The 12,600-nt window shown below is 40.5% G+C and overlaps 1 protein-coding gene across 5 annotated transcripts in view; it reads right to left on the bottom strand.

Moving 5' to 3' along the window:
* WDR5 (WD repeat domain 5) overlaps window positions 1-11,437 on the bottom strand; it is a 113,676-nt gene extending 102,239 nt beyond the window's left edge. Inside the window, exons 1-4 of one of the 5 annotated variants that reach the window (XM_029612243.1) lie at window positions 11,174-11,435; window positions 10,783-10,929; window positions 2,524-2,723; window positions 2,277-2,385 (exon numbers count right to left, since the gene is read on the bottom strand). In XM_029612243.1, coding sequence (XP_029468103.1) covers window positions 2,277-2,385; window positions 2,524-2,604 — 190 coding nt within the window. In that variant the 5' untranslated portion in view covers window positions 2,605-2,723; window positions 10,783-10,929; window positions 11,174-11,435. Of the gene's footprint in view, window positions 1-2,276; window positions 2,386-2,523; window positions 2,724-10,053; window positions 10,089-10,782; window positions 10,930-11,173 lie in introns of those variants that run through there. The other 4 variants (XM_029612246.1, XM_029612245.1, XM_029612242.1 and 1 more) reach the window with 4 other exon arrangements.
* Window positions 11,438-12,600: the final 1,163 nt, after the last annotated feature.

Raw genomic sequence — 12,600 nt, 5'->3', positions numbered from 1 at the left:
AAATCTCCTTTAAATTAAGCGGGAGAGCGTTCCAAAAGCAGAGGACCCTGATATAAGATTATCCAGGCAAAAAACTTCTCCTGGATCCTGCAAGTGTGCTTTTAGGACACAACTTGAAGGTGCCCTACATTAAATTATTCATGTTAGTGGTAGCATGGTGCCTTACTGAGTTGCAATGGAATGCTTCCTCCAAGCCTTCTAATTCATCTGTGGCTCCATGCAACTGCTGACATACCACGTTAGGGACTCTTATCTTAATCTCTTAAAAATTTGGAAACCTTTTCTGGATTCTGTTGATATGGGGGGGGCTAGACCCCTTTTTTGGGGATAATTTCCCTAGTATTTGTTTTTCTTCCGGTGTCTTTAATATATTGTTTGATGTAGCTTTTCTGCTACATTGGGACCAGACTGCGTCTATTTTGTGCTTTTGGGTATCATGGGGGTAAGGTGAGGTTCTGTTATTCTTGTTTTGGGGAATGGATTTATTTGTGATCTTACTAATTTAATTATTGTTTTGGCTTTGTTCTTTTATTGAAACATGCTCTTTTTTTTGTATTTTTGCTCAGCATCACGGTTGCCTGCTGTATTGGTTTCTATTTTGTTTGTACAAAAAACTTCAATAAACTATATTTGCAAAAAAACAAAACAAAAAAAAATCAAACACATAGGCAGGAAAGAGTTTCCTCCCATATTTTTCATCAGTTGATAGGAGATGGTTGCCATGACATACAGCTGCCCAATAACAGCATTATATTCGAGCTGATATGATCTGCTTAGAAACGAGTCAGATAATCCAGCTATAAATACCCTGGAAAAATGATCACTTTTTTTTTTTATGCTACAAGAGGCATGCACTATGATGTGACAGTACATAGCAGTACCATATTTTTCGCTCCATAAGACGCACTTTATTTCCCCCAAAAGTGGAGGGAAAATGTCTGTGCGTCTTTTGGAGCGAATATTAAAAAAAAAAAAAATAATAAAACCCCAACCCATCAAAGTTAAATTAACTACAACCCCCCACCCTCCTGACCCCCCCATCCCAAGACTTGCCAAGAGTACCTGGTGGTCCAGCAGGGGTGCGGGAATGATCATCTGCACTAGGGCCGTCAGCTGCCAGCATTCAAAATGGCGCCGATAGCCTTTGCCCTTACTATGTCACAGGGGCTACGGTGCCATTGGTCGGAGCAATGGATAGCCGGCCAAAAAAAAATGTTATGCCCTCCCCTAATTTTCTCCATAAGATGCACAGATGCCCAGGAACAGAGCCAGTTTAGCACACCATTATTTATTTAATTATTTATTTTTTATTTTCCTGCTCTGAATCCTAGGTGCATCTTATGGAGCGAAAAATATGGTAATTTTCAAATTGTTTTCCATATGATCCAGTGGAAAAAGAAATGGTTCTTCTTGGCACCCAATGAAAGAAAATGAAAAATATTCTTGCCCTGCCGCCCACTGTTCACTCACCACCACACCTCTAGCACCCCACTGCTGATAGTCTTGATGCTGTTGAAAAAGCTCCATGCAGCTCAGTCACTTTGACCTGTGCGGTGCCTGTACTCTCAATGAGGGCAGAGAAGCATGAGAGTTAAAACACTGTGCAGTTCAAGATGCCTTGAGCTGCATGGAGGTGCACTTCAGGCAGTAACAGGTCCACAACTCAGCTACTGGCATGACACAACCCTCAGACTGAAAACTGCTGGTATAGCGCACACATAATCAACATGCTCTTGGTTATACTATCTGTATACCAATATTTAGCAACGACTGATTTATGTACCAGAAAAGGGTGAATCAGCCAATCATATCAGCCAAGTCAGTCTGCCACTGACAAGTTTAGCCAAGATGGAAGCTGCCAGTTTGAATTTGGCCTATAGAGGATAAGTTTTATTCTTTGTGTTTGCACACAGAAGGCAGCTGGGTACTTGTGGAACCATGCCTCATTTTCCAGTGCAATCACTATACTAGCTGTAACACTTCCAAGCAGAAAGCAAAGCTTCTTTCAGCCTCTTTATGGAAGATTTTAATGCCCGTATATTAATTTTAAAAAACACTATAAAATAGAGAATAGAAAATGCCAACCAAAACATTTCTTCTTAAAAATTTAAGAATTAACAAAAATAAGAATGCTTAAAAAAAAACTGAATGCATTTCTAAATTCACTGATGTGGTGTTTACATTTGAGTAACTAAACAGATCAAATCCTCTAGCATGCAGCTAAGAAATAGTAGAAGAAAACCAAAAACTAAGAGGAAAACTATGTCAGTACTCACAGGAGCTGGCTAGCCATTCTCCATTGGGACTAAATTTTACCGATGACACGGCCTTGGTGTGGCCTGCTAGTGTAAACTTCAAAGCATAATTTGGTTTTACAGGTGCGGGCTGGAAGAAAAAGAGATCAGTGTAAGTACTTGCCTTAACACTTATTCTGTTACATAGGAAGGTGCAAATTCAGTCAACACTTGCGCACGCTCACATGCAAAAACTGAATCTAAAAGACCCAGCACTAGCAGAACGGACCTTGCTCTGATTGGCAGAAGAAGAAGGAGCAGACTGCGTTTTGGTGGCTTCGGCCTCTGGTTTCTTCTCTTCCGTTGCCATGGTTATGAAGCCAGAATATCTGTGGGGCAGAGGTCCACTGCTTTAGGAATGAAAGTGCTGCTTGGCAGTGAAGTCCTTTACAGCTCAGCAAGAGAGACTGTGTAACTGGCAATGTCACACTGAAACAGAAGAGAAAAACAGCCGGTTACCGTATCATATACTAAACTATAAAACATACCAAATGAGTATTTACTTCATGTTGATTCACCTGAGCTGCAAGAAGTGGAATATCTGCATGCCTATGACAGAGGGGCAAAGGAAGGGGAGGATTAAGGGGCAAGTGTGTAGATCCCACAATAAAGCTCAAAGTAAAATCCTGACTGTCCCAATCTACTCTGGAAGCTAAGAGCACACAATCCATCTCTTATAAAATAAGCCTGAAAGAGTGGATAAGAACATCCACCTGCATCTAGCCAACCACCTCCACCTCATGACCTTCATCCTCCCCCTGCCCCATCTATCTTCCGGACATGACCTCTGGTGAAAAACGTTTGGGACAAAAGAGGTGGCAGCAGCAGCAATGCAGAACCAGTCGAGAGGAGTCATTTGGCGGCATCATCATATGGTACCATGCAGGCTGAAAGGAAAGGAGGAGAGAAGAGAGAGACCTGTGGTGGAAGGAAGAATAGTGGCAGCCACGGTGTGAAAATTAATCACAAGCCTTAGTGCGTGAGGATCAGTGGCAGCAGGACTCCAATTAGACAGGATCAGCAGCAGTGGGACGCCAGAAGATGCAAGGAGCGAAGAGCCCAATGAAGAAAAAGGCAACTGATGGTGTGAGATTTCTCATTTGAGCAGTTGCAATGTTGCTGTCTGCTGCGGGAGGATTGGCGAGGGAAGGAAGTGGCCTTGGGTAAGAGTTTATGGGAGACAAATTCTGCGGAGGTTGGGGGAAGGGGGTCTTGGGGTTAGGATGCTGGGGATAGGAGTCTGGAGAAAGAGACAGTAAGATAGTCCTTGGGGACAGGGGAACAGGGCGAGAGTATCAATGGCATGCAGGTTAGTTAACAGAAGTGAATATACATGACACGTATTAGCATGCACTGCTCCACTACATGAAAATGCATCTCGTGCATATTTACTATGGTCATCTCGAAAACTTGACTGGCTTGTGGCACTCAAGGACCAGAGTTGCATACCGCTGAGTTAAATCTTTGTACCCACTTCCAAAATATTGCCTACTTCTGGGTTAGGCTATGAACAAAAAAAAACCTGCTGAGTGGAGCAAGTTTCTTGAAACAAGAACCCACCTTCTTTCACAAAAAGTAAAAAAATATCCTATACACAAGAATCTCTTTATAAAGAGAAAGCAGAACACTATGCTTTCCATTAACTTGCTGCAACTCCCAACCTCTGGTGCAAAATCTTTTCAGTAAGAGTAAATACAGAGGACAAAGTCAAATAAACTGCCTATCCAGAGTGCTTTTATGACATCATTTTACAATCAGGGACATGCACAATCATTCTCTTGAAACACTGATGTCAGAAGTGTAAACACAAAAACACCCAACGTGCCACGCCATTAGTCCAAGACCAGAACTGAGGTGCTGGTCTCAGTCATGCTCCAGTGGACAGCTGCCCAAATTGCTATAAAAAGCATCCAAGGCAACTGGCACTAATCTGCACACTTTGTGGCACTCTCAGAAGTCTCGCTAAGAGCTGATGGATATGGAAAGTAAACAACTCAGCTGTTGACATGTCCTGTGCAAAACAGGGGCGGGGACCTGTGTAAGAATCAGTACAGGTACTGCCTGTGCTACTGGATCTACTCTATGGTAAATAAAGACCCATGGTCTTCAGAATGATCAGTTCAGAACATTTCACCTCAAATAAAGTACTGTAAATCATAAAAAAAAACAAAAAACAACCCATACTGGCAAAGATTTTAGAGGAATGCAGCTTTTAATAAACTTGCCCCAGGCTTAAAGAAATGGGTTTTCTTATGCTTTAAATGCCCCATCTGTCAGGTATGGTAGCGGTGTTCCTCAAATGAAGAAAAAAGTCAGATTCCGGAAGAGGCCAGGGGTCTTGGTAAGCAGTGGCTCAATATAACAAGCTTACTATGCACAATGCCCAGGTGGTGTCTTCACCCAATGCCATGGCTGTTCCCCACAGGTTGAGCCCACAGGTGCAGGCCATGGATGGGAGTACCTGTGGAGTAGCTGAGAATGCAGGCAGGTCCAGGCTTTGGGCTTAGGCACGAATCAGGAATCTGGCAAAGATCTGAAGTCAGGCACGCATCAGAAGTCAAGGAACAGTCAGACAACATTTACACAGGCAAGGCCTGAGAAGACTGTTTGAACCAGTAAGGATTATATTTTATTTATTTATTTTATTTAAGGTTTTTATATACCGGCATTCATGATAAAAATCACATCATGCTGGTTTACATATGAACAGGAGTGAATAAATACATCAACTAGAACTATCGTGCAGGAAAAAGCAGTTACAAATAACAAGGAATGATGAACTGGGAGAAGATGGAGATAAAGGAAAGAGATTAGCAATGGCTAAAAACTATGTACAAGGAGACGGAGATGAGCTGCTTGTTTTAAATATGTAGAAGGTGAAGGCATTAGTTTGAGTCAGGGAAGGCTTGCTTGAACAGCCAAGTCTTAAGTCTTTTTCTAAAGGTGGGGAGGCAGGGCTCCTGTCTGAGATCGGGTGGGATGGAGTTCCATAACGGTGGACCAGCTGTAGAAAGGGCTCGATCTCTTAAGGTGACATGTCTGGTTGTTAATTAAGAGACCTTAAAGTAAGGTCTCTTAATATACCGCATGCCATTAGGGAACACAAGCAAGGCTGGTCCAATTGGGAGCTTCATACGGTACGGAGTGCCCCAGGGTTACTAGTTTTCCATTCCTCATACTTAATATTTTATGGATTTTATTTTTATTGCAACCAGACCTGAACATTGTAGAGTGCGAGATATACCGGTAAATCTTAAAATAAAAATACTGATATAATGCCAAACAGCATGTACAAGCAGCTCTAAAATACATGCCCAAATGATTCCATTACAAATCCTTTTTAAAAGATGGATCTACTAAGACTCCCACTCAAAAGGAGACCGCACTAAACCAATAAAATAAATTCTGATTATCCAGATTTCCATATCAGAAGAAATGAAAAGCTTAGACTCCACCCAGTGATTAAGGCAGAACGCCACACAAATCCTGTTCAGCCAAGCTGACTGCTTCTTGTGTTTCTGCTCTTTCAACCAGCCGGCATTCAGCAGGAAAACATAATGAAGTGCTGCACTGGTGCCCTGTGACCACAAATCATGCACATTGCAGAGAAAATATTTTCTAATGGGCCTCAATAAGATTTCAGGATCACAATGAAAAAAATATCATTCAAAATCACATTCTAGTAACTACAAAGTTTCTAACATCTCCCAAGTGCATATTTTATAGAAAAACAGGCACACTGTTCATAGCCTAGCTCAATAATAAGATTAGTCGCTAAACTAATTCAGTTGATATTTCCCCTCAATAAATTTGGGTGCCAGTTGAAGGCGCTAGGTTGATAATAAATAGAAAATTTGTCCTTTAATGTTAACACCTACAGCTCAATTAAAAGTGGTAAAATTTCTCCACACTGCCCTGCCAAAGTAACTATCCCTACTTTGGTGGGGAACGCCACTAGTCTTCATGTTAGAAGAGTTCTGTTTCCACAGAATTCAGATGACTTCTCTCTAAAATTTCCCACCTATTTTATAGAAATACCTTATTTTCAAATCCCACTTACTCAGTCTGATTCACTACAAAATGCTCTCCCATTCCAGAACAAAAGAATAAAGTTCCTAGCATCCTCAAGCTGAGTGTGACTGGACACAGAGCATCAGAATACCCATGAAGAATTCTGTCTGGATCAGGACCACAAAAAAAAAAAAAAAATCTCTATCAATGTACTTTTTTTTCATACCAACTATGTCTACAATAAAGAAATGCAGATGCAAGACATACGCAAAGGAACCTATTTATAGTACTTAAATGCTACTGGGATGGAGATTAATAGAATGAATGAATCCCAAGCAATTAAATTACACAGAACTGTTTGTCAATACTGTCTTACTATAATAAAAAGTATTCCATTAAAGGCACTTCCTAGGATAAAACACTCAGCTGAGAGATTAATGAACATGCTGTGGAAAACCTTCAAAGGTGACCAAGTCAATGTATATCATATTGCATAATAAAAAGAGTTCATGAAATAACCATCCAGAATCTACTGCATAGCCTGACTGCAGCCACAGCAGAATCTCCTCAGCCTGTTGCTAGAGAATAGCAAAGGAATCTATTCAAATCATTTGACCAGGAGGAAACCACATCATAAAAAATTAATAGAAAACTTAAGCTATAAGCATAGCTTCAGTGTTAATGTAACACAAAAAAGGTAAAATGTTTGAAATGTAAAACTTGAGTGTCCTGGTGGTGTATCTATATATTTTTTAGCACATTGCTTTTCCCCTTTTTTGAACATACAAAAGTAGAAGATGCTAGAAAGTCTTGACATAATAGCTGACAAATTGACTGTTTAAAATTTTGTTTATGCATTTTAAAACTGTTTTGTATTAACTGAATGTTGTAAATTTTCATTTTTAAACTATTTTAGATTATGTAATTTGTGATTATTACCGCATTGTTAGCTGCTTTAGGTCCTTCAGGGAAAAAGGCAAGGTATAAGTTTAAGAACAAAATACAACGTATAGCTAGCTGTACAGTGTCAATGAAGCACAGGAGGAGTCAGTCAGTTCTGTTATTTCGATCTGCATATCTTTGCTGTGGTATTACAAAAAGCTGACCAAAAAAAAAAAAACCACACACACCAACAAAAAGCAGCTTGCCCAAGTGATTCAATCTCTACCAAGGTTTTGATTTACAAATTAAATTTCTGTGCATGCGCTGAGGCAGTTACTGTGCAATGCTTCTGCTAGAATCTCCTGTTTTCTTTCATTTTCTTTGAATACAGCAGCAACAGTATGCAAATAGAAGCAACAGCACTAGTTCGCCTTGATTTGCCAGCAACAGAAAAGCTGAATGCAGCTTTTACTTGTATATATTTGCTTCTGCAGTACAATGGTTACGTTTCAGTCATTCCCCTTCTATCCACCCAGACAGCTTTCTTTGAAAGTAATACCAGCAAAACCATTTTTGGATTACTCAGACAGGTGAAAATTTTACTTAGTTTTGATTTAAACTTCATGAATTATTTATTTAAAAATGTATAAAATCACCTATCAACATTCCTAGGAAGACAATATAAGAACATTCATAAAATATACATAAAACAGCACACGAAAACACATTCCATTAAACAAGAATGAAATGTACCACAGACCTAGCTGAAACATATGCTACATAAAAGTTACCTAAAAACAAACAGCACATAACATTACATTTAATAGCATAACACCAAATTTGAACTACAAACCCTATTAAAACAAATCATATAAAATCACGTAAAACCACATAAAAATGCATAAAATTGGGAAAGCAGTTAAAACCTGCAGTTAACACTCACTGCTGTACAAGTGATCATAAGTTAAATGCTCACTGAAATAAAAAAGCCTATTAATGTTTAAAATCTTCAGGGCCCTTCAATCTAGCCACTTCCTTCTGAGCAAATGAAGCTACATCTCCACTGTTTCTTGTCACAGCCTCATGAAGGGATTTATACTAATACAGGCAAAGTATGAATACAGCATAATCAGCTGATAAATACAGGGAAAGTAGAGTTTAAAAAAACTAAAAAATGACTAACATCTTTGCTCCAAAAGTGTAAAAGTTACGAAATAAAATAGGCTACAAAAAAAAGGAGACCTGAAAATAAGACCCATGGGGGGAACGCACCAAGAAAGAGTCAACTTTATTACCTAAGAACAAGCTTAGTGCTTCCCGGTGAAATTAGTCAGTTGAATTTTCAGGACAGCCTCAATGAATATGCATGAGATCATTTGAATGCATTAAATATTCACTGTATGCACACATTTCTTATGCATTCATTGTCAATATTCGAAAAACCAGCTAGCTCTGGGGCCAATGACAGATTTGGGAAAACATGATCTAGTTTATACTCAAACTTAAAAGGTCAATGCAGAAAGGTGCATTCAGCGGAACGCAGTTTTACCCGCATGTGAACGCACATTTTATAAGTGGAAACCTTACTGCTGATGCGGTGCCCTCGTATGAAAATCCCATGCTAATGAAGGCATTAGCTATTCACTCCCAATGCAGAGAGTTGCACTGAAATAACTCCCATTTTCCTAGCACTGGAAATCTTACTTCTGGTTAGAGGCGGAGTAAAGTTTCTGGCTCTAGGGAATGGAGTTGCACCAGGCCCTGAAGGAAGTTGTTCCCCAGCACTGGGATCTAGCAAAAGCCACAAAACACAGAGAGGAGGGGAGGCTCAATGCTGCCTGTCAATGAATGCAGATTCCACACATCTTGCATATTTCCAGCTTGGATTTATTTTTAAAAATCAGGAACCGGGGACACTATCTGAACAGCAGCAGCTCGGAAGGAGCCTGGCTACCATTACTACTGCTTCTTCCCAAACTGGCTTAGAGCCCCAGCTGTGGGAGCTGTGACTCCCCCCCCCCCCCCCCCAAGAGTCTTCTGAAAGCTTGCTCAGTGTGCCTTTGGCCTGTGCTGAATACACATTTTACAGTCTACATGCCTTTTTTTTTTTTTTTTTAACTCCCAATGCATTAACATAACATTAGCTTGCTGCATTAGGAGTTAAAAATTTTAATCTGTGCATTAAAACTGTGTGCTGAAATTCAAACATTTTCTTAATGCACAGATTATTGCATTGGCCCATTAGACTGTAAGCCCTCTGGAGATGGGGAAATATCTATAGTACCTGAATGTAACTCGCTTTGAGCTACCAATAAAAAGCTTACTAATAAAATTAATTTCAAATGAATAAAGGGTCATTATCTTGCAGCATAATCTGCAACACTGAGTCCCTTATTTCAGATTTGCAGTATAAAGCACATCTATATATGTTCATTTAAAAAGTGAAATCACTACAAATCAAAGAAAATAGTTTCTATTAATTAGGTGTCACTGCTGTAATATTGTTTGAAAATGTATTTATTATTTATATAGTCTATCAATATGTGGATATGAGTTATGTTTGTAACTGCCTTATGACTGTATACAGCATGTTTTTGAATGGATTGCTTTGTACTTTATCTAGAATGATTGTGTGAACTAGCAGACAATACATTTTTTAAATAGGAACAGCGAAGATATGGAATTATAGCTGTTTACCATTAATTTATCAAATCTTACTGAATCGCTTTTGAATGCTCCCCATTTTGTAGAGGGTGAGAAGGTTGTTTACCATGTTATTTATCATGGGTTAGGCAACAATGCCTGATCCTACTTCATTATAGATTTTGACCTGTCCACATTGATTCAATGTTAAAGTTAAACTTACCAGCCAACGCTCCATGTAAAATGTTTTCCTTTCAAGCATCAGTGCTCTCAATCTAGTTCTTTCACAGAAAACAAACGGAATTTTGCACTATTAAAATGGGAGATTGTTCTGCCTGCTTAATGCGTTTATCCAAGATCTGGCTCTAAGAATGTGGAATCTGTTTTGGTGATTTTCAAGTATTTTTCTCACTCATACTAATGTGAAAAGGGGCTCTTTTTAAAATGAATAAATGATATGGCAGGAAGCAAATTTTGCACCGAGCTCTGCAACTGCAGTTCTGTAGAAAATTACGGATCTTACATATAAAACTATAGATAACAGAACCATCATGGTTGTACCCAAATGGGCAAATGCAGAGCCAGAATTTTAGGTTCAAAAACTGGAACATTACTACGGAGTCAAAGCTCTATATAATAGAAGCCAGCCAAATTCTCTGCCACTAATAGAAGAGAGGCACGAAGGCTTGGACTTTTGAGGATTTTTTTTCCAACCTATGTGGAAACCACGAGGTTGACACTACCTGAAGATGAAAAAATGTGTGCACCCACCTGCTGCTTTTGAAGATAAAAAAAAAAAAAAAAAAACCTCCGTCTCCGACGCCTCAAAATGGTTTTCCAAATCACCCCGCCCTCTAGAAAGGAGACACTGACCACTGCATTATTTAGTCCCTTGTATACTATTCACCTACATGAAGGATAAAGAGGAGCATGCAATAAGGAACTCTCCTACCTATCACCATGTAGGGACCCAAAAGTCAGATCAGGTTTGACATCGCAGCACACCGTGCACTGTTACGGAAAGAGGGAAGCCGGAAGAAGGAGCCCGTGGCCGGGACCAGCCAACACCACCGAACTGAAGAAGTGAGGAGCCCTTTACCTGAGTGAAAATAAAGCTGGATGCCATGAATTCTTCTTAAGAGTCCAGGAGGGGAGGGAACTGGGGCTAGGCCAGAGAAAAGAAGAGGACATTGTAGCTTGAGAGGAAAGGGCCCCCGATCTTCCCCGCCGTGAACATAAGAGCGGGGAGACACTGGCTCATAGAAATTTCTGAAGGCGAGGCCCCGTTCTCTAGGGCTGGGGGAGATAAAGGCCCCATTCCGCCCTCCCGGGGTCCTGCTTACCTGCTCCGGGCTGGCCTGTGCGGTAAGGGAAAGGAAGAAGCGAAAAGACAGCAGGCCGCGGCGCACTGAGCTCGCTGAAGCTCGGCGGCCACCGCCGCCACTCATTGAAAGCCGCACGGCACGAGAAGCTGGTGCCGCGCGCACGCGCCTGGCGGGGAAAGTGGACGCGGGCCCGGCCAAGGCGCTTACGCATGCGCGAGGCCAGGCAGCACGCACAATGCCGCGCTCTTTCCAGAGAATGGAGCTTGAGGGGCGGGGTGGGGATGGGGGAGGGAGCAAAGGGAAAGCCTCCCGGCTACGGCACCTCAGAGGGGATACGTGCTTCTCTTAAAGGGACCGTGCGCCATTTCCATACACTGGAGCTTTTTGGGGGTGGTGGTTAGCTCAGGTAAGAGCGGAGCAGAATGGGTTAGGATGTGGAAAGTTGGTGTGCACTATAAGCAATAACACCACACTAAAAAAATGACTCGCGTATCCGAAACACCCTATGATGAGTCCAAAGACAGGTGGCTGGAATCCAATAGCTTTCGCTAGGCCTGATTGACCCACAGTGGACTAACAGCAAAAGTGACTCCCAATGTTTTTTCTTTACAAGTTAACCGTTTGATGATTAGCGAAACCAGTATGGGGGCAGGGAAAACAGGACTCTAGAACAAGGCCACCTAAACTGGATTTGTAGGGACAGTCCCTCAACTTGGTGAAAAAAAAACGCCTTTTTCCAATTTCTCCAGAAATTATATTCATCCATTCCAGTGCATTGTATTGAAGTTTTATTATATGTCCCCCAGCCTCACCATAGATGCCTCAAACGATTTCTTGTCCAATGTTTTAGTCGCCCTACTTTTATTAACTTGTAGCCTTGCCTCAAACATGACTGCCCTTTTTCCTGAAAAACAATACAAACTATTACTTTGTGCCATGATACTAAGCATTTTTCCCATAGAAATGAAATATGAGAAAACCCTTAGTACATCGCCCTAAAAGTGACCAATCTTTGGGGCCGATGTGAAAAACTGAGCATTAAAACTGTGTGCTGAAATTCAATCCAGTTTATTAACGTACAAACTACTTTTTTCAAACTTCCAATGCAATAACCGAATGATATGCTAATACATTGGGAGCTATAAAATGTTCACAAACCAGAAAATGTGCAAAAAGAAAAAGCTCAGAGCAAAACATGATGTATGTGCAAAATTCATATTTTATGTGTAGAAAACATGGTTTATGTGCACAAATCATGATTTGGGCCTATAAAATATGCACACAAAAATGCTTTCTGCACATAAATCAGAAAACATGATTTGTGCACATAAACCATGTTTTCTGCATATAAAATATGAGTTATGTAGGCAAAAAAAATTCAAGCACAGAAAGCATTTTTTGCCTACATAACTCATATTTTATGTGTGGAAAGTGTGTTTTTGTAT

The sequence above is a fragment of the Rhinatrema bivittatum genome, chromosome 8 (genome assembly GCF_901001135.1).
Source record: "Rhinatrema bivittatum chromosome 8, aRhiBiv1.1, whole genome shotgun sequence".
In the NCBI taxonomy this organism is placed as follows: domain Eukaryota; kingdom Metazoa; phylum Chordata; class Amphibia; order Gymnophiona; family Rhinatrematidae; genus Rhinatrema; species Rhinatrema bivittatum.
This window is presented reverse-complemented; position numbering and strand designations above follow the sequence as displayed.